The 27935-nt window shown below is 38.2% G+C and overlaps 2 protein-coding genes across 2 annotated transcripts in view; one reads left to right on the top strand and one right to left on the bottom strand.

Moving 5' to 3' along the window:
• Positions 1–10997, top strand: part of LOC119795077 — a 58008-nt gene extending 47011 nt beyond the window's left edge. Inside the window, exons 4-11 of the mRNA XM_038302915.1 lie at positions 229–334; positions 4793–5011; positions 5389–5529; positions 7954–8109; positions 8208–8377; positions 9512–9646; positions 10416–10550; positions 10767–10997. Of these exons, the coding sequence (XP_038158843.1) occupies positions 229–334; positions 4793–5011; positions 5389–5529; positions 7954–8109; positions 8208–8377; positions 9512–9646; positions 10416–10550; positions 10767–10997 (1293 nt within the window). The remainder of the gene's footprint in view (positions 1–228; positions 335–4792; positions 5012–5388; positions 5530–7953; positions 8110–8207; positions 8378–9511; positions 9647–10415; positions 10551–10766) is intronic.
• A 7052-nt stretch (positions 10998–18049) lies between these two features.
• Positions 18050–27935, bottom strand: part of LOC119795076 (chloride channel protein 1-like) — a gene marked incomplete at its 5' end in the record, with an annotated part of 65685 nt that continues 55799 nt past the window's right edge. The window contains 5 exons of the mRNA XM_038302914.1: positions 18050–18911; positions 21567–21653; positions 24075–24179; positions 25119–25163; positions 26188–26270. Of these exons, the coding sequence (XP_038158842.1) occupies positions 18447–18911; positions 21567–21653; positions 24075–24179; positions 25119–25163; positions 26188–26270 (785 nt within the window). The remainder of the gene's footprint in view (positions 18912–21566; positions 21654–24074; positions 24180–25118; positions 25164–26187; positions 26271–27935) is intronic.

Here is a 27935-nt window from a genome sequence, read left to right as displayed (position 1 = left end):
TCATTCACCTGGTCTTTTAAAACCCGATTTCTTTTGAAATCCTCTCGGTTATATTCATCTTCCCTGTCTATTCTTATCTTGTCATTTTCCATGTCACATTGATTTTCCATCTCCTTATCTTATCGGCAACATCTTTCATCGCTCTGCATACTGTAACCTCGATTTTCACTCCTCTTCTCACTAACCGTTAATTCAACCATACTTTACTCCCCCCCCTTTTCTCTGTAGTTGTCTATGGAGGATACTACTTCTATTCTACCACGACTCAAGAGGAATTCCGCCAACAGTTATGGGATTGGTGCCCTGGCTAAGTCCTCTCTGACAGGTGTGTCAGGTGTGTGTCTGTGCTACTAGGTGGTAAACAGCCCCCATGTTGCTTCCACATGCTCCAAAGTGGGTCAAGGGTGAAGCGATGTTGACTAAAAACAAGGTCGGAACTTTTATAGGCGTGAAAGAGTATCGCTGTTTTAATCTTTGTTTTAAAAGTGATCTGACTTTATTTATTTTGCATCATTTCACAACAGTCATTTAAACAGTATTCAAACACCAAATCTAGACTAAACTAGTCTAGAAAACTGTTGCAATATGATACGTGTCACGATACAATATTTTCATGATATTGCAATATCACTATATTGTGCAAGATTTTTCCCAGCTATCAAAATAAATGTATAGATAAAAAAGCAAGTATTTTCACCAGAATATGTTGATCATGTAGTTATTTTGGTTTCATGTTGTTTAGGGTTTGAGTCAGACCACTTCTTCTACTGTGTCTGCCTCAACTACAGATACAGTGCTGCGCCTTACAGCAAAAGGGCTCCATAGCACTATCTGCCAGAGTGATGTTGCTGAGGTAGCCCATTTTCCCTCATTGTTTTAGGTGAAATTATTGTTATTTTTTAAATCAATATTAGGAACTGAACGATCGATATCATATTGGGCAGCCAAAAATCTCGATATATCGCAAAATAGATTTTTTTTAACCACACCCTTACTAGAGATGCTGCCCTAATTATGAAAGAAATTTAAAGGATTTTGCCATCGGACTAAGCATCTGTTGCCAGAAGAAAGAAACCAGTTTGTTTTTTAAAGCTACAGAATTACAACAGAGGCAGGTTGAGTCAGATTGTTTGTTAAAGAAATTTAGTCTTTGGATTTTTCAAACACAGAAACCTTTTCTCATCTAATCTCATTTTAGCTCAAGGTGAATTATAGCAATCTCTGGCAACAATATATTAGGTTATTCAAACCCTTCCTTTAAGGATATGAAAGCAAACAATTTATTTTACAAAAGAAGCGACAAATAAAACGGATTTAGTTTGAAAAACCTGAGATGCTTTCATTTAAACTGTGTATTCCGTGATTACAGGTCAGTGTCTCCTTATTCCACCAACATTATAGGAATATAAAGTCCTTTCAGATGAAGCAATTTATGGCTGAAACACTGACTGGGAAGATGTCCTGTACTAACCAGGGATGAGAGCAATTTATACCACCATAAAAATCGGTAAGCAATAGGAAAAAGCAGAGATAATCTGCGATGTGAGGTGGAAATGTGGGTGGGAATTTATTTTAATAACTAGATTCCCTCCACAGAGCAACCTTTCAGTATTACTAAGTATTGTTTTGTGACACACATTAAAAATTGTCTAAGCATGAAGAAATATTTTCATTAAAATATTGTGAAAAACAAACATAGGAACATCTCTGTTTACTAACGGAGACCTTTGCAATGGTGCTCCATGATATGACTACCTTCTTTCAAACCCAGCTGGTACAAAAACAACAGAACATAAGTTTCAAACTCACTCACACATTTATGGGACAAAACTTAATGAGCCAGGCTAACAACACCCCTGTTGTTAGGGTGGGTTGAGTCTGAGCGTGATTCTAGAAAACAGCACAATTATCTTTGTATTAAGAAGCCATTCCAAATAAGGGAAGAACCTTTTCTTCAACAAGAACTAAAGTCGACCTTTTTTAAAGTGTTCATTTCCTGGAAGGGTTAAAATATGTATTAGCATATCATCAAAAACACATTTTAAGTAGGTCTGATCAAAGTTAATGTAAAATACTTAACAAGTAATTACATATTTGAGTTGTGAATAAAGGTTTTCTATTTTTTTTTAATAAAAATATTTTGGAATTTTCTTCCTTATTAAGAAAAAAATAAAAGCTTTATCAAAGCTTTATTATAAATACACAAAGTAAAGATTTATTAGTGTATTCAATCAACTATTCAGGCTGACCAACTTGTCTACTTTACTCTAAGTCTTTTATTTTTCTTAGTTTTTATGTAAGTAATTATCCATTTATTTCATTTATATCTATGGCCTAACCCAAACCCTAACCCTAATCTAATATCAATTCACACCTTATCCTCAACCTAACCGCCAACCAGTATTGGTCCCCATGAGGACGTGTAGGTCCCCACATTGTAGCATATTCATTAGAAATGTCCCTACAAAGGTACCAAAACTACACACACACACACACACACAGAGCACATAAACAATCTCTTTAACTTACCAACAAAGGTCAGATTTGGTAAATCCAGCCTTGCTTCAACATTTGTTTTAACGCTTGACCAGCAGGAAGGAAAGGAGCTTGGAACCAACATGACTGCCCCTGTGGGTGCCCCTGTGGGTGCCCCTTCCTAGATCACTTTCTATTGTTCTTCTCTCTCTCATTGATATCAACAGACGTCAATGACACATGTCAGAGTCATTGATGGAAATCCAATCAGGTTTTTGATTTCAAAGAATCTAAAGTAAGAGACGTGGCTTACTTTAGCTGCCCACTGAAGCATCACCACAGGTGTGTTGGGGAATGCTGTGTGCTGGAACGTGGCAGTCTGCTGTAACATATCTGTGGAGTAGCTGCTCTTGTCTGCAGTGCTGTGACTACAGTGGCTGGTTTTGTCTTTGCTTCTGACTGCAGTGCTCTGTGTGCTCAGCATCTTTTAGTGTCTGTGAAAGTTAAACTATTTGTCTTCTATGAAATAAAGGTGTGTGGTTAAACTGTTTAGCAGTGTGGAGTATCACTCTGAAGCCTTTAAATTGAATACCAAGACCCCAACACCCTCCTTCATTCTTCATCTACTCCATTCCCATCCCCAGCTGGCTCTGCAGCAAGAGTTTGATTTTTACATAAGATTGGCTCTTTTTGTCTCACTGTGTCTATTTATAGCTCAGCCGACAACCTGCCCTGTGGACCTGGGGAGAAATTTCCAAAGCTCTGTCTCTATTTATTCACGGCTGCTTGATTTTAATGACTTTTTTTTCTATAAACCACTGACCTTGAACCCATTTAACTTAAATAATATTTTCAATGTTTTGAAAATATATTTGGATCTTAATTGACCAAAGATTTACCCACTGTTCTTGTTAGGGAAGCACAATATGGACTTCCAGGGGTTCTTGTAGCGATGAATCTGCTTTTTACAAGCTACGTAGGGCGTACCAGCATTTGCTCTGAAAATTCAAACTAAAGCTTTTCTTTATTAAAAGCTCCATGGAGTATAGTGACTGCTAGACAGTCTTGACTGCAGTCATACTTAAACAAGCAGTCAACAGTGTAACACTTGGAAAAAAGCCTTTGAGACAGCAACAATCAGGGAAACATTGGAAAAAATAATACTGTGCTTGCAAAAATGTTAATTTAAACTTAAAAAAAGCAGCAATACAGCAGATTCAAACTGTAGCTGACATTTTATTTCTTTTTAATATAGAATAATTATTGTTTAAGTTTAATGCTAAACAAAAATGAAAAACTGAAATCCAAACCAATTTTTAAGTGTTTATAGATTGAATTTAAAATAGATATCAGAATAATTTTGCTCTCTTGCTTTTTTCTTTTATAAAGGATGCAACAAGATCAAATCTGCTTTGTTTTTAACAATATAAAGTGTTTCCAGGCAAGCTAAGCTAAATTTAATAAATGGTAAAAACTGCCTGAAGCTGAGGGAGCATTTACCGGAAGGTAAACTTTTGTGCTTCATGCTGAACTTATAGATGCATTGCACAAGTTTAAAAGGTAAATATAAATATTTCTCCAAATGATATGTTACCTTTTAATTGCCCAACATGCAAAATTAATTTCCCCTCAATTGACTGCAGTTAAAACTGCAGCTGGGAACATAAAATGTTTACATGGAAACTAAACCTATAAAACAGGTCAATTCCAGAAGTCCAATTAGAATAAATAAAAAATCTACCACAAAAAAGGTCCTTTTCAGGCCAATTTATCAAAAGACAAGAAAGAAAAATAAATGTCCTATCTACTGTACAGTATATCACATTTAGGAAGGTGAAGGCTGAAGGAGGATAGGAGTGGCTCCCTGTCAACTAAAAAAAAACCTCACACAGAAAAAGGTTCAGCTTTAGGGGCCAAAAGCTCAGACTGGTTTGGGAGGAAAATGAAAGATGCTGTTGGTCCAGTGAGAGCAACATAGAAGCACCTGATGTGAACGGAGTAGCAGAGCAATCCTCAGCTACTCCTGAAAGGTTTCACTGAGCTGTCTGAACCTCTGATGACTTAAGGTCACCTAACATTTTGCCACATGAGGACAAGCATTAAAGTTGAACTTTTAATGCCTGACTGATATCTCCTGCCATGGTACTGTATCTAGGGTCAAAAAGATCAGCTCCATTACAGTTTCTCATCCTCATTCTGTGCCTCACTTGGAGGTGTAGCTGTTTGTAGAGGCCAGAAGATGTTTGACAGTTTGTGTGTGTGTGTTTGTGTCTTTCCTGGTCTGTTGCTGGCCTGCGACTCCTGCAACCCTCTGTAGGTGTGACCCGGTCCATGAAGGACAAGGTGACCAAGCCCACTGCCATGGCCCAGGGTCGGGTCGCCCACATGATCGAGTGGCAGAGTTGGGGAAAACCATCGGCGGGGCCGTTAGGGGGCGCGGGTCATACCAATTTGCAGCGACAAAAAGAGAGGAGGATGGAAAACGACGCTTACAGCGACCTCAGTGATGGCGAGAAGGAGGCTCGCTTCGCAGCAGGTGAAGTTAGAAACATTAATTTATATCTTATTGATTATATCCCACAGCTGCTCTTTATTTGGCTCAGAAATATGCTGGATTAAGATTACATTTACATGCTTTCAACAAATCCTGATATCTCAATAGAAGCAAACACTATATTCTCCTCCACTGCTCTGGAAGCTGCTTCTCCATGTTAATGACTGTTGTTACCTATGTCGCTTTAATTACTAATTAACATCTGTATGCAACAGCAAAGCAAGGTCTGAGATTCTTACTGTATGGTGCACTCCATCCCTAATTAGTAAGATAAGGCATCATGCTGTTCAATGCCAGGTTTCCAACAAGAGCCCCACTGCGTCTCAGCTTGTACTGATGGCTCTCTGTCTCCTCCTCAGGTATCATGCAGCAGTTTGCGATCTCTGAGGCGACTCTGTTTGGCTGGAACTCGATGGATGGGGAGAGTATGGGTGCCGGCTCCAACCAGGGCAGCGTCGCTCACCTGAGTCAGGTCAACCAGGAGAGTATTACCAGCAGAGGTACATGTACTTAACATCTTTGGATGCTTTATACTTTATCTAACTACATGTTGATATGGAAGAACTGATGGAAAAGTGAATCTTTAAGAAGATTGAGTCCTTGGTTAGGTTTACATGTTAAACCTTTGGGGATTCACCTACAAACATACAGTCTGTGTTGGATTTTGAGCAGGGCGTTTTTACGTCTGTTTGTATAGTTGAGTGAAAACAAGGCGGTCCAATGAGGAGGAGTCAGGGCTGAAATCAGCTGTGAGTTAAAGGCTGTCAACGTGCAAACAATATAATGTCTTAAAACATAATATTGTTCTTTTACTACAAACAAAAAACTCTAATCACATCTACATAATTGTATTGCAGCTCAGTTGTCCAACCAATGACACATTAAAATGTGCAGAGTAGTATTCAATCAGATGTAATTCTTTAAATCTTAATTATTTAATAAGTTATTTACAAAGATGTATTATTCCATAATTTAACCTCTAATCATATTTAAAGTTTAAAGTTAGGAAAGTTAAATAAGTAACTAGCAACTGTAACAAGTTATATTTCCAAACATGTTCCCAGCACTGGTAATTGCAACTTACCAACTTTATTGGCAGAAGTCGTTGGTTCATGGTTCAATAGGAACTGAATACAGGCTGGCTGATTGTATGATTTGCTTATTTATAAATGAATAGATTTAATTGTCTTGCTATTAATATCCCAGATGAGCATTCCTTCCGGTGACTTTATTGTTGGCCATATAATTTTTTTCGCCTGTAAATACTTTTAAAATCTGCTTTACCTTCAAGTTACAACTCAAGAACCACAGTAAGGGTGAGTTTAATATCTACGTTTGCAACCCTGTTAAAAAATGAGAAAATAAAGCTTCGTTTTGGTCTACCTTTTTTATTTCTTTGCTGAATGGAAACTTGTCACCCTTTGATACCCTAAGATTCTCCCCCTCTGTTTTTGGTCCACCTTTTTAAAAAGAAATGGTAGAGCACTGAGTTCTGTAATTTAGTTCTTAGAACAGTTGTATTTATTTTACTCTGGTGGATAAAACCCAAGGCCTGTAGCAGAAATGGTTGGTATGAACATGAATGAGATACTATTACAGCTCCAGCAGACCTGACTTTCTCTTTTTAGAGAGAAAAGAATTATGAGCAGGGCATGTTTACATCTGTTTGTTTACTTGAATGGAAATAATGCATCTGGTTTTTACTCAAGTATTATTTTCTTATTGATCAGGAAGTGTCAGAAAGCAGTGCTTCAACTTATGTCTACCCAACATTTCATACATCAATATTTGGTTGTATTGCATATTTTCAAATTAAGCTTCCATGTAGGACATTGCTGCAAGACTCTATAACTACCTAATGCGTCCCAAACAGAGTCTAAACACCAACAAAGCGTAAAAGAGTTTGTGCCCCTGCAGCAGCTGCTTCTTGTACAAAATTATTACATTTAAATATCTCTTATTTAGTCATGTATCTTTAGTGTCACCGTTACTTTCTGAATGTAAGTTGGCAAACTAAAGAACAGCCTTGTCACTCATCCTTTCATCCAAAAGTCAAGTACTTTTGGAGGTCAGCCACACTGCTGCACATTCCTGCCCCTCACTCCTACAGGGCATTCAGAAACATCCAAATGACAAATCCGGATGACAGCCTGTCATTTCTGAAACATCAGATGCAGTTCAACATGCACTATGTGGGGGAGCGGACTTAAAATTCAGTAGTCCTACAAAAAAAAGAAAAAAAAAAGAGAAGTTGTGAAATATCATTGTGTGTTAACTACTTCGTCTGAAAAAACAACCACAAATAAACAAAGGAAAGCTTAGGAAAGGCTAGAAAAGTCTTTTTATCATCAGTAAATCGTAAAAATCACATAAGCATTGCAAAATTATGTTTAAGAAAGTTAAAACTTGGAATTGTAGGACATTTTTAGGGCTTTTTAGCTCCTCCATAAGGTTCCATAGTAAATGTGCACCTCTATCCAGGCTGTCACCTTTACTGTGAAATGAATGAATTTCATTTCTCACTGGTGTTTAGCAATGTAATTCTCTGCCTTAGCCTTCAGGGGCCCTGTAGGTTAGCACAAGGACTTAGCACTGCTGTTTTTCTTTCATTAGCACAACCATATGGGGCTCTGCGAGGCTTCATTTAGCATAAACAGCCACACACATTTACGGCACACAAACACGGCAATGATCATAACATCATAGCTCAGAGGAGATGCATTTCCACTTTGTTTGTTTATATCATCGTGCAAAGCAAATAGTTAGGTCAACAAAAGTCCTATTAAAGTCAATTTGTGAAAATTTCTTGAAACTTTTATAAAAACATTATCTCTCTATGAACTTTATGGTTTCTTTCCCCTTTTAAACATTCTTTGTTATTTTCAGTAATTCACATCTCTGTATTTCTGTTCATCTGTGAACAGACCAGGTGTTCCATCACTCCTCTGCAGAGGTCTGGCCTCACACCTACATCTCACAGGGACTGTACTGCCTGTCTTCCTCTGATGCCTGGGACCCAATCACCAGTCAGCCTTCAGGCCTGGTCTCCCCTGCAGCAGGCTCCTACATTATGGCTGCCGGTAATTAACTTCTTAAAACCTTTGTTACTAAATGAGTCTCTTAGCGTATGCAGGGTTTTGCGAGCGGTGGTAATCAGGCATTTATGTGGATGCTGCAGGTGGTGGCAGTGGAGCAGGGGGAACCCCTGGAGATGGGTATGAGGGCACGGTAGGCAGTTACCTTCAGCAGAACCAGAGTCAGCTTACACTGCAGCAACAAAGTCAACTCCAGCAGCTACAACAGATTCATCATTACCAGCAGCAACAGTTTCTGCAATACCAACAACAGGTACGAAGAAAACACTTTAATATGTTTGAGGTCTTCAACAAGCAAAGGGTGGGTTGAAGTTGTTTTTTTTGTCTCTTTTGCTAGAGTTCTGGGGAAATCCAAACCGGCCAAACAAAAAATTAGGCTTTGATCTGATCGCTTTTATTTTCCACCGAACAATAGGACATTAATGAATAGTAAGAGTAGTAGAGTTACGTGGGTGAGCATATTAAAACACTGCTTGATGATAAAGTTTCTTTTTGGAAGAAAATCCCTTCTAAAATCCAAGATAAACATTTGCCTTATTTGATTTAGCTTTTTTGCTGGTCTTAAATATTTCACATTAAAAATTATCATTTTGATCAGACAAGGATCCCCTTAATGAATAGATAACAAAAGTGTTTTCTATTCATTAAGGGGATGACTAAACTTCACTGGTTGGAGTACATGGTGTAAATACTTCTGTCAAATCTTAAAAATGGCTGCCATTAAGTCATTAACCAGGTTAAAGGAACTGTGCAACAGGTTTATTCTGATTGCTAATTAATTTGACCACTTTATGGACTGGAATTGAATTTTTGGTTGAACTGCATGTGACTGCAGAAAAAGTTCTGAACGTGGTGGCATCTTTAAAACTAGTTTCAGTTTTTTTTGCTGGAAATCAGCTGCATAATTTTACTTCTTAGTTAGAAGGAAAATGTTCTGCCAAAGAAAGTGAGTCATGAGCTCTGAAACCCCGAGAGATCGTCAGCACCGCTGGCTGCTTTGCTGTTTGCACTCTTAGACCTCAAGAAATAATTGGGGGTTTTGAAATAACAACTTTTAAAGGTCAGGGACCAGTTCTCTGAGAAGGTTTACTGATACGCGACCCCATTGGAAATTAGTCTGTACGCTGTACTCTATGGACAAAGTGAAATATGCTACACAATAGTATACAGATGAAGTTACACATAAAACTTTTTTTTACATCAAAGCTTTTGTGGCCACATCTAATTTTCTTGTACTTTTGGCTTTTTTACGGCGTGGTGTGATATGCATATATGATTCAGAATTTAATTGATGACGACGATGACTACAGCATTGGTCTCACTGTGCAAATGGTCTAATACTCACATATCCTCTTCCTCTGATTTCTTTTGGTTTTTCTTTTTTCAGTCGTCAGAGCACAGGCTACACAGTGCCTCCCCTTCCCTCCAAGTCACTCCCAACAGCACCATCCATAGTCTGGGTCCTCCTACTCACCCCCGGATAGCAGACCTGTGGGGGGCGGCGCAGGTAGAGGCCCATCAGGTATGCACTTGTCTATGGCTCAGAATTCAGGTGTTACATTTGCAAACTGATGGTTTAATGGGGCTTGACAGAAGAGATGTGGCGGAGAACAAGGACAAAGGGTGTTTGACAGCATATCCAGTCATAAGCATACAGAGTGTTTTCGGTCACTACCGGGTTTGACACATCATGGACATTACTGCCAAACTGTTTTGTGCTACGAAGGTTTATGTCTTTGTTTTACCTCAAATTAAGGTAAAGGGAGTATGTATATACTAATTCGTTTGTCTTATTGGTTTGGCTTTCTCATATCAGCAGGCCTATTTAGCACACAGCTGTAGTGCAGTGAGTGATGAACTGCAAGGGATATCTTCCAGGTAGGAGACAGGCTGAAGGTCTGCATGGCGAACTCTCAGAGGTCTGCATGGCTGCTTGAGATGGATTTGATGAGTATTGGAGAACAGTCCGGTGTAAATCAGCCTGGCCTCCATTGCGGCATGTCTGAAAGTCTGCAAGATTACAACTCCAGGCATTTGGATCCAGCATCTGCGTCTGTTGCATCTTCCAGAGTCTTGCGTATCCCTGATGTCCTGCACAGAAAATCCAAGCTAGGTTGCGACAGGAAACTGCTTGTCAATCTATATTGCATATTATTTGACTTTCTCTGGGATTGCAGGGTTTTATATTAAAGTATACATGTTAGATGAGACAAAATTAGATTGTTTACATCTAAAAAAAAAAAGAATAGGAAAACATCTAAAATAAAACAACTAACTTCCTTTGGTTTTAGGTGGAGATTGTTGGGCAGCTGAGTGCACAGATGCTTGACATGGTTGGAGGTGTGGTAGAGACGGTTGGAGAGGAGCCAGAACCTGAAACTGAAGGCATTCTTGAGCAATACGATGAGGAAGAAGAACTGACGAGGGTGTGTTGAAAGCACTTCTTTCCTTAAAACCTTTGGTTAAAAGTTTGATTTATTGTCAACAGAGCAGGTAGATGTGACTAGATGTGATCCAATTGGGTCCGAAAGACAGAGTGTAATTGTGTGAATTTCATCCCTTAAATGGGGATTAAAGGCTTTGTTACATGAAATACATCACCAGAATTAAAGAATTATAAATCATGTTGATTATGTTTACAGGTAGAAGAAGTAACAATCACCTTAGAGCCAGAGCCATGCTCTCTAACACCATCACCAATGAGGGAGGAGGCTCCGCCCACAAGAGGTTCAAGCCCAGGCATACCAGCGCAGACCACAGAACCTCTTTCAGAGAGAATACCTTTCGATGTCACCCCTTGCGTCGTCCAATCCCTTGAAGAAAGAGACGAGGAAGCGGAGGAGGGCTCCATTCTTGTTGTTGCAACAAACTGAGTCACTTGGTCTCAAAAAGACTAAAACTTAACTAAGCAAGCTACTACCCCATACCTTCCTTCTCTTAAATATTTACCTTTATACACCCAAGTAATTGCTACTTCAGCTGGAAATATTGGATGTAATGTATACAAACTAGATGCCATCAACCCTCAGTCTCCCAATTTAACATCAAAAGCGTGGACCTTAACACGACCAAGAACAAGAAACATTAAAGGAGAGGAGGGACGTGAAATCTTAGACTGCGGATGAAACAAAAGACTAATTCTGTTTGGACCAACTGGACTAACAAGCCAGGACTGGAAAAACAAATACAGGAAGAAAGGATTAATGCAAAATTTCCCAAAACAAACGGAAAAAAACTATGAAATGATGGAAAGGGCAAATGAAAAAAACAAAACCCTAAGCAATACAATAATTATGGATAAAACAATTGTGTTTTGTTCATGTTTCTTGGAGCAACCGGAGTCCGAATTTGCTGGGGAGCTGTTTGGTTTGCTAACCGATGCATATTGGTTGAAATACATTCCTGCTTAATGCAAGCAGAAATATCTTAAGGTGCAAACTCAAACCTCAAAGCAACCTGAGACCTGCACTTGAAGTTATTTGCAAACGCACCATCTGACCACAACCAAAACAAAGCATGCTTTTTAACAGTGACATAGCCCACAGTATAACGCAGTATAAAAGTAATAATATAACAAATTTGTTTTGTTTTTGTTTTTTTTTTACAATAAAATAAAATAAAAAAACAAGAAAATTATATGTATATGTATGAATGTCAGACTGTATGTATGTGTGTATGAATGTATCTGCTTTGCGTGTTAAATATATATTCTGGGAAACAAATTCATATCAGTGCTGGTTATTCTAAACTTTTTTTTCATATTGGATTAAAAAAAAAACATCCAGGTAAGTATTTCAGCAGTTTCAATATGAACAATATGATGCATTCTCCAATTAAGGCTTCAAATGAGAGTCAAAACCAGGTTGACAACCTTCTGAAAGATAACCAAAAAACACAGTTAGACAATGTGCATTATGCACAACTCCACTAGTTCCTAATTTTAAGCCTGTTCCTTTGTTTGTTGTCCAAAATTATAGTATTCGAAAAACAAGAATATATCTGTATGTAACAGGAAAGTAAGTTGCATTCTGCTGATCTTTTCAATTATTTTACATAAACTGCTAAACACAACTATAACATCTATAGCAAAATCTTCATATCTTAATATCAAATGACCTTCATTCACAAGGTGTCTAATTGTTTTAATCTAATAACTTTTCACATTAAATCCAGTTAGTAACCGCCTAAGCTAGCTCTCCCGACTTGTACTGTATGAAAACGGACCTGATAGGAAATGTACACTGCACAGACGGCGACTTGCAGTCAGCACCTATTCAACCCGCTGATTGCTGAGAGCCATCTCTGACGACATTCATTCTCTTTTGTTAAGCAGCAAAAAGAGAAATATAATGGTCACCTGTTTTATTGTCACACCCTACGGAAAAAAAGAAAGCGGGATGCTGTCTTTTATGCACAGGGGACCAGAGGGTGACATCTGGTGCGTTAAATTTCAGAGGCTGCCTCCTCCAGGACTCGGTCTACAAGGACTGGGTCCTTCGAGGTCCGTGAAAAATAAAAAGAGTTTTGGCTCTGGGTTTAAACAGCTCCAGCCTTCTCCAGCTTCTTTTGCCCAGCAACCATGACAGTTGACTCACCCACAAAAATGGGTACTGAACTTCTCACTACTGTTCTGGGTGAGAAAAGTTTTTAAAGTCGTAGGGAACGGCAGTTCCAACCATTGCATTTCCGAATTCTCCCGAGTGGTGCCCGACTTTACACGAGTAAATAAAGTGAATGTGATTGGTGGTTTATCAAGAAGGTGGGATTGTTGTGGCGAAAGGTTCGCAAGCAAGTTTGGTTGTGGGGGGTTTGCCGGAAGGATCTTGCTAAACAGTTAGCAACTTAGTGCTAGTAGGTTCCCAATGGGATATTACATTAGGACCAAGTAGCACTTAGCAATGACACTGTCAAGGAACGGACAGCGGAAACATGCGAGAGGAGGAGAGGTTTGTGTCATAGGTCGTGGATGAGTCTCCTCCCTCATACACATAGATGTGAAGGGGCTAACGCTATACTGCACCGATAGAAACAAAGAACTAAGCGGTACGATGGGTGGGCTCTGTGTTAACACCAACAACAGCTGGTGGAAGAACGCTAGATCGGTCTTCAGCTTCTGCTCTCCAGACATCGAATTTCTGACTGTTAACTGCAGCCCGTTCTATCTGGCCAGAGAGTTCAGTGTGGTTAGCATCACTGCTGTTTACGTGTCCCCAGGGCTAATACAAAAGAGGCCATGAAGACTCTATACCTGGCTATCTCTGAGCTCTGATCTGCGCACACAGAGGGTGTTTTCATCATTGCTTTAACCAGGCTAATTTGAAGACTGATCTTCCTCATTTTTACCAACTTGTGAACTTAAAAATCGGGGTGAAAACATGTTAGACCTGGTTTACTCTAACATCAAGATACATGATGATCATCAGATCATCTCTCGGTCATGCTTATCCCTGCATATAGCCCCAGCTGATCAGGGCTAAACCCACAGTTAAAGAGGTCCGAGTGTGGTCTGAGGGCGCCATGGAGACACTCCAAGACTGTTTTGAATGCTCTGACTGGAACATCTTCAAGGCTGCAGCAACATATGACAACTTATGACAACATATGATAACTTGTTAAATATTGATGAGGATGCCATGACTGAGTCAGCCTACATGAACAAATGCATTGAGGACGTCAGCATCAAAAAAAAAAAATCACCACCCAGGCCAACCAACAACCCTTGATGAATGGAGAGGTTCGGAAATCGCTACAAGCATGGAACTCAGGTTTCAAGTCTGGTGATAAAGAGACACTGACAACAGTGCAACTTAAACCGTGCCATCAGATCAGCGAAGCAGAACCACAGCCAGAAGATCCAAGACCTTTTCCACGACGGAAGCAACACCAGGAGGATGTGTTTTTTTGCACTGCACTTTAAAAAATGTCTAGAGAGCTGTGCTAAAACGAAATTTCTTTTTGTATATACTTGTTTGTACAAGATGACAAAATAAAATCTCTCTAAGTCTAACTCAATGATAAAGTAAATAAGGATTCTTATTTATTATTTAAACCGTTGTGTATATTAGCTGCGACATATGAATCGAGATGTGACGTATAACTAACTGGCTTGCATAAAAAATCACAGAAAAAAAAACCCAAAAAATAGAAATTTTCTAAGTTTTGGGACAATGTAGTCTGTTAAAGAGTGCATTTATATACATGTATAAGCCAGAATGATCTGACATTTAAAGATGACTTCCTTATGACTTTAAATTACTTTGATTTGTGCTGCTCATAGGCAATTTTTATTTATTTGACAGGTCCTGTCATATAAATATTTATAATCAATAAGATTACATAGTACTCTGCAATATTGAATGCTTGTGATGACATGATCGATGATTAATGTTTTATATAAATTAGAATTGAGCATCACAGGGGACTCAATCTGACTTCAATCTTTCACCTCCACGTCTGTGTTGTCAAATCACCTTTTTCTCCAAAATCGGTTAGAGTTTAAATAAGGAACCGCATGTTTACATGCCAAATTAGTTTTAGATAGAACACAATCTTTGGGAAATTTTAGGCACCAATATGTGGCCCCTAAAGAAAACCAAAAAAACTTTTTTTTTTACATATACATTATGATAATATGTACTTTAATATTGAGAGAAATGTTGTATAGTTACTGCTGCTGTTGGCAAGATGAATCTTTTTCACTTCCTATTTTGACTGCTGAGCTACCGCTGGTGCTGCTCAAGCCATCTCCGTCAGAATTAAGTTATTCCTTCAGTGATACTTTAAAACATAACGCCTTCTGTTGCACTCGCTGCTTTCACATGGTTTTATTTCTGTTAGTAAGGGGTAGCTTGGCGCTATATAAATAAACTGAATTGCATTAAAAACCTGTCTCATTTTTAACAAGTCTTCATCACCAACAGGTGGGACAGCAGCTATTCTCAGGTTCATAACGGGTTCATTTGGTATTAAATGATGCCTATAAAGAAGCTGCATTATTTCCTTGTAGAAATAAACAAGAAATCCTTCTGTTAAACCGTTATTTCTTGAACCGTTTAAATGTTCCTGTTTTAGGCAGAAGTCTGAGATTATTTAAACATGGCGTTAATGGTCCTCCGTGTAAAACAGCTCCTGGAAAGGGGATATATCCAGCTAAGGTGCTTTGGGAAAGTTATGTAGTCTAAAAAAATATTCAGAAGCACTTCCTAGTTATACTACATATTAGATATATTTCTTTATTTTTCTCTTCATAACTTTTGTATCAGGGTCACTCTGACAAGATATGCTAAACGTTATTAAGAAAGTTTATTGCAAATGTGACCATGATAATAAAATGTACCTTACTATTACTGGTATTTTAGATTTTGTTTTTTATTGAGTTGTTATTTAAATTATTGATTACTAATAATGCAGATGGCAATGGGAATTAACACAGAGCATCAAATTTCTCCATGATGCTACTGTCTGAATAGTGCAAGGCATCTTTTTTTTTTCCCGTAATGCTGTTGTGCCAATTTCACCAGAACAATTCATTCGCCTGTTATGTAATGACCTCTGTAAGGCAGTCCCAATTCAGCGTAGCACTTTAGAGTTCCTCTCCAACCCTGGATAGTTTTCCTACTGTTGGCCTTACTAAAGGTGAAGGGAAAGTAGCAAGGAATAGGAGGTATGAGCCTCCCACTGTGCTGTGAAGCTGGAAAGCAAATTGTTGCAAATAATCTGGCCTTTTACTTTCTGACCTTTTATGTTCAGAGCCTGGATTTGCCACCTCTGCTTTTGCAAAAGATCCTCTGTTAGTCTTCTATGATGAAGGCACACTTTCTACTTGAACAAAAAAACAAATCCCAATCTACATTCACCTAAAGCTTTATTTCTTTAACATATCTGCCGTTATATGAATGTCTGGATAACATTGAAATCTGCTGAATCGCTAAAAAATGAATAAGTGAATGAATGATAAATACTTTTAACAAAGACAAACAGCTGCTAAAAGACTTAGAGACTGAACTCCTCTTTGAGAAATAGATACAAAATATAACAAAGATAAAAAGTTTTGTGAAACAAAGGTTTAAAGACTTTCACTGAAACACTTAAGGACTAGCATTGGATTAAGAAAAAAAGAAAAATGCAGATTAAAACACAAAAAAAGGGTTAAGGGCTAATAGCGATGAATGAGGGTGTTTTAACATTAACTATTTTAATTAATAGGCAAAATTACATGTGTACCATTCTGGTTTTTGCTCCATCACATACCTTTTATGAAATCATCAGTGAATAAATTGTCTTTATAACATAAGGCTGCTAACCTACGAAGGCAACTGGACTTTTGGCAACCGGATTTCAAAAATAAGAACACACCTTTGAAGATCGACATATTTACATTTTGGACAGAGATGACAGATGGTTTAAAAAAGGGATGAAGGAAGAAATCTTAATGAAAAAGGAAAAAACATCACTGTAGTGAGGGGGAGGATAATGGTTTCAGCTTCAAAGCATTTTCAATTCAGTTTATTTATACAGTGCCAATTCACAGCACAGGACATCTTAAGGCACTTTACAGATAATTCAAAAAGACTACAATTAGATTGGTTCAGAGTTTTCTATCTCATGGATACCAGCTGATTGCATCGGCTCAATGACTCTTGAGCAATCCCTCATGTCGAGCATTCATGTAGCAATAGTGGAGAGTAAAACTCCCTTTTAACAGGAAGAAACCTCCAGCAGAACCAGGCTCAGTGTGAGCGGCCATCTGCCGAGGCCGACATACTAGGGCATTTATAATTCAGTCATGGAACTCATTCTAGAGAGATTACCTAAACACTCTCCAACATGATTCAAAAGACCAATCACATAGCCCATGCACAACAAAAGACTCCAACAAACCAGAACAAGGGGTGGCTATTGGTCATGCTTCTGACTCGCAATGTGTGCAGGAAGATGGACCTCAATTCTGCATAAATATATCAACAATCCAACTGATGATTGCTCTGTTGCAAGTCAACATAACTGACAAAGACTCCTGGATAGCTGTTGAAGCATCTTCAACAAAACTGAGCAAAGGTCTGATTGTCTTCTAGTTTAATCCTGTTTTGTGGCTAAATTTTTGGCGAAATGCATTCCTAATTTCCAGCTAAACTGCTCTTACGACAGAAAACTTATCAAAGATCAGAGACATGGAGGAAAAAATCCACCATCCTTTATTACAAGATGCATTTCTGTGATTCCCCTTCAATTCCAGTCCCACAGATAAATCCCGACTTAACTTTCTTTAAATAAATACATTTATGTACTCATTTAAAGAATTTCCATTAATCAGCATTCTGCTGAATTATGATTTTCCGTAGATGACATATCCTGTCAACAGCACAAACCATGACTTTCCTGAGGTTGTGGATCTGTGTTTATTTTTCATGATATGATGCCTATAAATATTCTCATGTAAATCATTTAAAGGAGCCTTGAGTCAGTCTTTGTTAAAAAGTGATCTGAACAGAGTGTTGTTGTCTGCCTCCATTATCTGCTTCATTTGTTAACTTAGCCTTGAAGAAAAGAGCTTTAATGCTGCTTCCACAAGGTCAGCAGGGTGCAGAGGTTGTTGTGGGGCTTTGGTCAATCTTGCATGGAGGACTGAGCAGCTCTATTACTGCTTTTCTGACCAACGACTGAAAAATGAGCTGCTGCTCTTCTGATTCAATTTGAAAAAGCTGGCCATCACAATAAGGTGACAAGATGGCTTCACTGGAAGTTTCTCTGAAGTGTTGTTTATTTTTGTCAGCAGAAAATTGTGCTTCTTTTCAATAAATGTTCTAAAATTAATTATCCAGCCTATTTCTCCTTGGAAAAGGATTTAAACGAAGCAGAAATTAATTATTTAACCACTTAGAACCTGAAAGCATAACATATTTACTCTTTCTCAATAATAAAAAAAAAAAAATCTTAATGATAAGCAGCAATATTTCATATACAGGGTATGGTAAAAACTTTCTCATGTTAAATGCTGCTGTTTTGGCTCCAAAACAATATGATTTTATTTTTAATATTCAACAAATACCAAATGATATAGGTGCTGCTAGATTAAAAGTGGTGTAGGTCTGATCCCTGAGGTACACCACAGTTTTAATGAGACTTTGAGGGTGCATCACGGACAGGTTCATTCATAAAATCTGAAGTGAGTTGAATTCTAAACAATCACAAACAGTCCGAAGCAGTGAGATAAAAGGAGGAACAGAAAGTGACAAAAAAAGCAAAAAAGTTATTTAAGAAATGAAAAAAAAAAAACTGTTTAAATAAAAATGTCCAGTATAAAAATATTCTTTGTTTGTAATCTAAATCATTGGCTCGTCATCACTGTCTTCTTCCACCTGAGGGGGACTCTGTGCCGGCCTCAGCGTGGAGAGAGGGATAGAGGTGGAAGGAGATGGGGGAGGAGGAGGGGTTGAGGTAGGAGGAAGGGTGAGGTTGCTGCTGTAGCTGCAACTTCTACTTGTTGAACTGCTGCTGCTACTGATGCACTCGTCTGCTTCTTTCGGCAGCCCCTCTATCCATACCTCTGTTTCATGCTCGTTGGGATCATGATGATTTTGATGCTGATGCTCAGGGGTGGGCGGGTGGGGAGGCTCTGGGATCATTTCAGGTGAGGGAGGAGAAGTTGCAGAGGGAGATGAAGGAGCGCTGGAGGAGGAGGGTGGAGGTTTAGGGACAGATTTGTGTTTGCTGATGTCACGAAAGCTCGCCAAAGGAGGCCGGAGTCGGACACCGGAGCGCGTGGAACCCTCGATGGCCTTCTGGAGCTGTAGGTGAAAAGAAAGAATTGACAGACGAGGGCATAGGTTTGATTTCAACTTTGGTAGGGACAGTATTGGTATTACTGTAGGTTTCATTGGTCTGATATCATTGGTCCTAAGAAATATGCATGCTCCTATTTTCTTTTTTACTTGACATGAGCATCAGGGTGCATTTAATTTAAGGTGAATAGCAGCATTTCTTGCTACATTTATACACATTTTATAAGCACTACACACTAGATGCCATTTGTCAATGTTTGAAGCTCTGATGAATGTTGAATTGGTACTTTTTCCAATTTGAAAAGGTTTGCATAGGACAGAAGGTAAATACGCGATAAATAGGATTCATGAGACAATCCTTAGAAGGAAAGAGGATATTTCAGTACAATCGAAGCGGCACTAAGCAGTGTTTTCTAAATCTTCACAAAAATCAAACATATAGAATATTCTGAGAGGCTGTGAGACCAACGGCAAATGAATTAAAGAAAGCATTTAGATGTGCCTTAAACAGAGGATAAACATTAGAACCAACAAAATTCTTTAAATCTTTAACTCAACTTATCTTTGCCCAAACTCAAAGGATTAATTTTTTTTATTTTCTCTTTTTTTTTTCTTACTTTTTCTTTTTATGCTGTAGATTATTACAGAACAAAACAACAAACATCAAACAGGAACTTATACATAATAAATCAAAATTAAGCAACTTTTACAAATGTATAAGCCAGTAGATCACTTTGGTTGAATACACATTTTTTCATACATGCTTTATGAATGTTTTTTTTTTTTATGCTTAATTTACTCAAATATTTCTGAATAAAGCCCCTCTTGTATATTTACCAAAACAACACCACACAACAAGAGCTATGATTTTATAACAATGCACAGTGAATAAAAAAGGAAATAATGAGGCTATGCAAGTTAGCACGTCCCTGAGGGGGTGTTAAAAAAGAAGAGAAGTCAAAGATTCAGTGTGAAGAAGCTAAAAAAATTTGATATATGTGGGCTGTTTTTTGTCACAGGTGCTACAATCCAGAGTACTTCAGATTAGATTTATTTCAAGGCTTATAAACAATTCACCTATCAGGAAGTAGCATATTATTGGCTTTTATTTGCCTTTATTCCAATAAAAAGCTTTTAGCCTATGACCTTTCAAAAATGTTTTTGATTTAATTTAAATGCTTCATACCTTAGTTCTGTATCCCAGTTAGTGTTTAGATCGAACAGGATATTGATGTTCTGTGAGGAAGCTCTGGGGGTTAACTAAGCTAAGCTGTTTCTTTATGCTGAGGGCAGAGACTAAGGCTACGTTCACACATCAGCCTGAAGTGACGCAAATCTGATTTTTTTGCAACATCTATCTGAGCTTTTCATGGTAATCTGAACATCACAGATCCCATTTTTCCATTGTGACCCAGGCCGTTTGGCTATGTGGTTCTGAATCCGATGTGAATCTGATCTTTTCAACTGTGACCTGCCTGTGAATGGCCAGGGCACATTCATTCGACCTGAACTTTATTTATACTCAACAAAGGTCCCTATTCTGCATCTTGCTATGCAGAAGCGGGAAGAAAAACAACAAATGATGGATGGTGATGCAGAGAGCAGTGTTTTTTTTTAAGCATCTTGAAAAGATTGAGTTTTTAAGGTTGGAAGAGATCACTAGACGTGCTCCAGCAAAACAATCCATGTTTACCTCTGCAAACACTGAGCATGCTTGCTTCTGATGTCATTGCATCCTCTACTGCGTATGCGGGACACTTAAGCTGTATGAATGCAGTTCACACAGATCAAATACAAGTTGCATGTATTTGAAAATGCGAACGGCAACGCAAAAAAATATCGGATTTCCCCCCCAAAAAATCGTAATTCAGCATTAAGGCCTCCAGTGTGAATGAAGCCTGAATAGCTAAAACAATATGGACTGACTTTCTAATTGTTACTGTCGGGAGATGACACACACATCTGTTCATGTCTGCTCATCTCACCCAGTGCAGGAAGTCTATTTAGGCTCAAAAGAAACTATGTAGATAGAATGACTATGGATGCTTGGTGTGAATAACCCTTTTTTAAGTATCAGCATGTATTGTGAATATCACACTTTAAAGACTGAAAGCGACTAAAAGCTAATATTGTGCATGATTATTTACTTAATATCATCAAAAATATAAATTTATATGCATGAAACAAGTGGAGCAATATGGCAATCGCCAAACTGCTACACTTGTGAAAGTAAATTCTGTTGGGCTCTTTTTGGCATCAAGACAAGTATTCTTATTGCCACATTGCCAGACAGGACACTATTATAAAAAAAATAAAAAATAAATATATATATATATATATATATATATATATATATATATATTCTGTCCTTAATCAGCCCTACATTCAGGACAAACATCTACATCTAAAATTAACAGTTAATTTACCGTGGCGTAAGGCTAGAAAATATAGTATATTTTGATAGTGTTGATCGTAGTTCTGAAAAGATATTAGAAATAGGTGAAATTGGTATGGGTATATCAAAGCTTTACTAAAACCAGAGAGGAGAGTGGGAGTTATGAAAAGAAATATTGACTCTTTTTCTTTTATGAAGAGGAGAAACAGGAGCAGTGAGCATTTGTGTTCAGCAGGAAAAAACAAAAAAACAAGTGAATTTCTCACCTCTTTTAAAGCCACCACCCCCACAAGTTTCCCAATGCTGGTCACATAAGCATGACTTAGTCCAAGCAGGGAGAATAATGTGTGGGTCTGCAGAGAAAAGGTGAAAAGGTTTCAGCCAACTGACAGAGAACACCTCTTCTAATAGGAAAGGTTTCCTTTTTATCTGTCTGAACTTTAGACGATTAACAACCCGGAGCTTCTCTGTCTGCTCTGTCTAGACACACAGAGAACAAAGTGGCTTCAGTCTGCACACAAAGAGAAAGTCCTTGAGCATATTTTGAATGCACAAACTATATTTTTCACACAGCGGCTGAGGTCCCACTGTGGAGAGCTCTTTGTATGCATCAGTACGTCTCAATCACAAGGACCTTTTGCACATGAATGAGCACGGTATTGTGTGAATTACCATGGAAATGAAATAACAAAAAAAGAATAATAAGGGTACGAGGGTATTTATTCACTTCAGCATCCTGCAAACGTCTGCAAATCCTGTATCAATTTGTTTCTTAACAATAGGAGTCCATTCTGCTGCGAACAACTGCAGAATACATGAAGGTGACTTAGTGAGGGAGTAAAATACTTAACATCACCAAAGATTAATGTTAGAAAACTTAGCAACAAAATGGGTTTCTGGCAAGTTTATTTATTCATTCACTGGGAAATTTAAAGGCAAACGGAAGCAAACCTGCAAAATAAAATATGAGCTATTAAATGTTTTAGTATAAAAGTAAAAAAACAAAAAACAATGGCTTGATTAAAATCAAATGCAGCATGAATTGTTTTTAAATGGTAAATGGCATGTACTTATATAGCGCCTTTATTCAAGTCAGGAGACCTGACCAAAGCGCTTTACACTACATTCATTCACCCATTCATGCACACACTCACACACTGCACTGATGGAGGCAAGCTACATTGTAGCCACAGCTGCCCTGGGGCTCACTGACAGAAGCGGGGCTGCCGTACACTGGCGCCACCGTGCCCTCTGACCACCATCAGTAGACAATGCAGGTGAAGTGTCTTGCCCAAGGACACAATGACACTGTAAGTCAGAGTTGGGGCTTGAACCGTCAATCCTTCGATTTCAGGGCAAACTCCTACATCCTACAGCCACTGTCGCCCTGTTTTTAACAGAAGACATTTTCAGACTAGATTAACACTAACAGTAGTGCTGACTGAACACTACAAACAGAAAACTGTGGCTGGATCTAAATTCAATATTTCTACCCATAGCAATATAACCAGAACAAATGCCTTGTATATGAAAAACAATACATGGCAAAGAAGCATGGAGAAGGTGCAAATCCAGGGTGTAGTTTCCATCCATCCATCCATCCATCCATCCATCCATCCATCCATCCATCCATCCATCCATCCATCCATCCATCCATCCATCCATCCATCCATCCATCCATCCATCCATCCATCCATCCATCCATCCATCCATCGTTTCTTAGATCTCATTTGAGATTTAAGGTCTAAATTTAAGAGATTTAAGGTTAAATTTAAGATTAAACCTTCTTTTCATGTTGAAATTTAAGGTCTTATTAATCTTTATTTCAGTCATAATCTCAAATGTATCACTTAGAACCAGGCAACTTATAAATCTCTGCATATCAAGGTTTTCAGTGTAAAGTACCTGGCAGTTTTTGTCAAAATGAGGGACAAAAAAAGAAAAACAAAACTAAAACACAGATGAATAGCTGTCCAAACACTCACAAATCAAAAAGTCTTATCAAAGAATTTGCAACTACAGAGAATTTTGAGTGTGACATGGATGAAATAATAACTGTTTTACCTTTTCTTTCTTCTTCTTAGGATGATCAGTTTGTTTAATAAAGACTAAATATTTAGAGACAGATTAGAGTATGGACAGGAAAACAGTCAATTACACACTACAGAACAATAAGGCCCTTCCCTAAGCACAATTTAGTGCAGTGTAGGGTTAATACAGAGTGTATTCCATTTATTTCTACAACCTATATTAATCCAATATTTTTGCCTATTATTAAGCAAAATAACAACAAAAACATTCTCATATTGGAAGACATTTTAACAGCAAAATGATGGTTCGAACTTCTATTAAGTGCCACAGTACAAAGAACTGCAGTCCCATTTAGCTCATTCTTTTACATACAAACTATAATGCAAATTAGATTTCTGTTTAATTTATCAGTCAGTATAATTATGAAAATTAGAGTTATTCTTTTTTATGGTTTCCACCTCCAGTGTGCCTGCAGCTCTGCCTGGTCTCTGTTTGTAAGTGACTGATTAATGCATGAGTCTCCCCCCCAAACGCCCCCACCAGACTGAGGTAGATCAGGTGGTCACACTGCAATAAAAAAATCAATGAAACCTCATTTAGACGTGATTAAACGTTAACTGTTAGATACAGCATTTCTGAAAGCATAACATGACCAGCAGTTCAATCCTGCTTTCAAGCAAACCAAATTAGAGCAGAGCAGCTGTTTAATGAGGATTCAGGGATTTAAGACTTTCTCCTCCAACCTTGTGCAACGATGTTCGCTCCACTAGTTGGAACGGCGAAGGGTCGATTCGTATCTCGTCGATTTCCATCGGCTTGTCCATCTCTGCCTCCTCCCATGCTTTAATCTGCAGCAGCAAACAAACAGCAAGGTCACATAGATGGATCATCAGTCCTACTTAATTCAGAAGCAAGACTTCACCCAGAGAAAAAAAGTCCAGACTTTTTTATGAGGAGTTATATAGCATATGAATAATCTATCAGGCAATAAAAACAGCTGTTATATATTTCCAACAACCTGAGCAATGGGTCAGATTATTAGTGTCTGTATACTCCAGCCGTGGCTCTATTGCAAACTGTTGTGATTTTCCCATGAGGAGGAAATTTTAGGCTTAAAAATCCAAAACCTGTGTATTGTCCTTGGATGTCCAGCTCCTACCCCCTGAGGTTTAGGAGGTCTGGCAGCTTTTAGCCTCTTTGTGGATTTACCGGTGAGACTCGCCCTTCTGTGACAGGGGAGGTGCTCTTTTAAAGGGTGGTGTTTTGGGAAGGCGTCAGGCAGAGTAAAGGCGGGTTGGCAGATAGAAAAGCCCTGGAGAGAATGGTATTGCCTTGGTGCATTAGCACGGAAAAATGCTACGTGCTTTGAATCTCCAGTGCAGCAGATTTTAGACTGAAGTCAGCCACATTTGGATAGTGATATTTCTAATATTTAAAAACTTCTAAACATTGTGCTCTCTGTCAGAATGTAATTTTGTTGGATATATCTCTTTAAGGTGGAATAAAAAGGTTAAAACAACAGAAATCTCCATTTAGAGCCACAGGTATATTCTTGTGGAAAGCAAAGCAAAGATGCAAACTTGGATTCTCTCATCATCAATCAGCAGAATCAGCTATCACCGTTAGGGCTTTAAGAAGGTTTAAAATTAAATACATGGTGATATGTCACTTTAAAAATAAGTAAGATTTAAAAAGGTTATGCATTAATTTTTTATATATATATGTAAATCTATATGTAATATAAACAAGATTGATACATTTCTTAAAATCAATCATCATTGACCTACCTCCTCTGATGTCATCGGGTCTGACAGAGGGGGAGGGCAGGGCTCCTTCAGGGAAACAATAAAGGGAATTAGTTTTCTGAATCTGACAATTAGATGGTAAGCTAATAAAAAATGGCTGCACTCAAAACCCGCTTACAAATGCACTTAGGTCTACTTTTTGTTTCTTTATTAATTTATTCATTTTATGTCTTGTAGTCGCTCTTCATCAGCAGCCTAAATTGGATGTCTTTTTAGAATGTAGGCCAACTCCAGCTGTGACGTATAGCGTCTTGAAATTATGAGAGGTTTGTGTCCTGCAGGCACTGACTTGATGCCTTGGTGAGTTTTCACTCCGAGCCACAAAAATAACTTAATCTTATAAAATACAGTTTACTTTTATTCAACAAAAAAAGAAAAAGGATGGTGTTTCTGCTTTCAATAAATATCTCTATGAATGACTACAATAGTTGTTTGGAAGAGTGAACTAAACCGAATCAATACTTTCAGCTAGAGTGGTATACTGGCAAAACCTCCCTCTGCATGCCTGCTTGAAGTAATTGGGTTTGGTTTGATGCAGAAACTTTCCCTTTGGAGGTACAGGACTGGATATGTAATTGATAAGCAGTAGATTTAAAAACCTCAGTAGTTGGCAGAGCAGAAATCAGTTCCTGAACCCTCCAGCCTCCAAACACACACTTTGTGCACAGCGTGATTTTCCCACCTGCAGGTGGCTGCCTTTGTTTCCCCCTGTGAGTCAGACTGGCTGCAAAGCCGAATATAATAACTTTTCATATGAGAGAAGATTGGAGGAAAAAGGCATGATTGTGGAGTGTTTTTTCTGAAGCACTTTCACTTGTAGCTAAACAGATTACAGTTCACAGGCTAACAAGTTCACCCAGTAATACATACATATGACTTTGACATCTAAGGAGGAAGAAATGTCTGCCTTTTTATGGTTCATATTATAAAAAACCTTTTCATTTGAATAGCTGTTAGAAAAAAAAGCAATAAATGATCAGGCAGAAAGTAACACAAAAAGCAAGCTCATATGCTGAATGACACTTAATAACCACTGCTTTCACAGACACACCTGCGTTTCCTTCTCCGACTGTCTTTTCTGGTAGCTGAAGAGGTTTCTGAGGGTTCTCCTCACCGACTGCAGGGGACCTTTTTCTGAAATAAGATTGAAGGAAAACCAAAGGCTGCTGTAGATGAATTATACAAATGCACCTAGAGAAAGTAAGCTACTGCAAATGTGATGTTAAGAGTCTGCTGGAACCAAAGAAACCTTTTTATTGTGGTTGCCTGGATACTGCTTCCCTTGGAGGCTGCCTGTAGTCGACTTTGAGAAGCTACTGAGGAGCTTACATTGGAAAACACAAAACCCATCTGCCTGTTCACCTTGAATACTCTGATACAATGTCTGATTGTCGGATATCTGTCGAGTGCAGGGAAACAAACATCTTGAAGCCATTTGCTGAAAAGCTAAAATTTACTAGAAGATTTGTGGCATAAATACAGATATAAAGCTGTTTATTTTGACAAAATGATTAAAGCTACAGTGTGTAATAATTACAGGGTTATATAGTCAGAAATGTAATACATTATACATAACTATGTTATTTATCATCATCTACGAGCTCAGCCTCTTAACCTTAATATTTGCGTTGCCTTAGAATTCGTTATTTATAATTACATAGGAGCGGGTCTCGCAGCCATGGAGGCAGACATCTTTGCGCTACGGCAGCGCAGAGCCAACAAACTAGCGATTGCGAGATCGCCCATTACGCTCGAAAGTAACTACGGCAAGTTGAGAGAGATGAACTGAGACGGTACTAAACAATAGATGGCAGTATTATGCCTGAGAATACTATCTGTAAAATTATCTATGTAAACAAACCTCATCACTTGAGAAGGTAGGTGATGCGGACGTCGTGGAAGACATTTTGTCCCGTAACGCTCGCCGTACTGTTGGGGGGGAGAAGCGGTGGGGGGGGGGGGAGATATTCATGTTGCTGCGGTCTGCAGTCTGAATGTTAGATGTCGCTGAAAATTACACACTGTAGCTTTAAGATGTGCACCAGATATAGGTATATGCTTTGGAAAATATTTTTTAAGTTACAACATATATGCTATTGAGATTTTGTTTTGGGGAAAAACTGAACATCATGTAGAGTTTTTTGTTTTAACAAATGAAATAAACATGTTTCTAAATTTTATTTTTCAGCCCAAACTCCTTACCTTTTAGAGCCATCCATTGCTTGATTATTACTGCAACAAATCTTTAAAGGGAAGTTTCTATCAGTTTTCAAATCGATTGAAAATCTGCCTATTCTTCTTTATGAAACGCTCTATTTTAATACGATTGTATGAAGAACCTCTGCAACATGAACAGCAGTTTATAGTTATTGCTACAAATGCTCAGGTGAATTTATTTTTAACTGTTTTTTTGTAACACATAATGATAATTACCTAAAAGTGTTCACAGTGATGCACAATGACAGGTTTCACCCCTCAAAGGTCTCATCAAATCCCATTTTCCCATTTCAGTTCTCGCTGTAGTAGGGAACCTTAATCCAGACTTTATAGCAATCTTTCATCACTGGCTTTCTTCATTTCACTTTTCCATAAATATCATATTTCTGGTATGTAGAACTGAATGAAATGAAATGAAAGCAAAAGCCAGAGGAGACATTTTGACTTGCTTTCTTTCTTAAAGCTCAACCAGCTGAACAAACATACCAAGGAATTTGTTGGACTCCTCAAAACTCACATGAACAATAAAAACAAATACAATTTCTGAGGTATTCTTACAAGTTAATTGATGTTTGCTGAATG

The sequence above is a fragment of the Cyprinodon tularosa genome, unplaced genomic scaffold (assembly GCF_016077235.1).
Source record: "Cyprinodon tularosa strain WSP-4 unplaced genomic scaffold, ASM1607723v1 ctg5, whole genome shotgun sequence".
Taxonomy (NCBI): Eukaryota; Metazoa; Chordata; class Actinopteri; order Cyprinodontiformes; family Cyprinodontidae; genus Cyprinodon; species Cyprinodon tularosa.
Note: the sequence above shows the minus strand (reverse complement) of the source record. Positions and strands in the feature narration are given on the sequence as shown.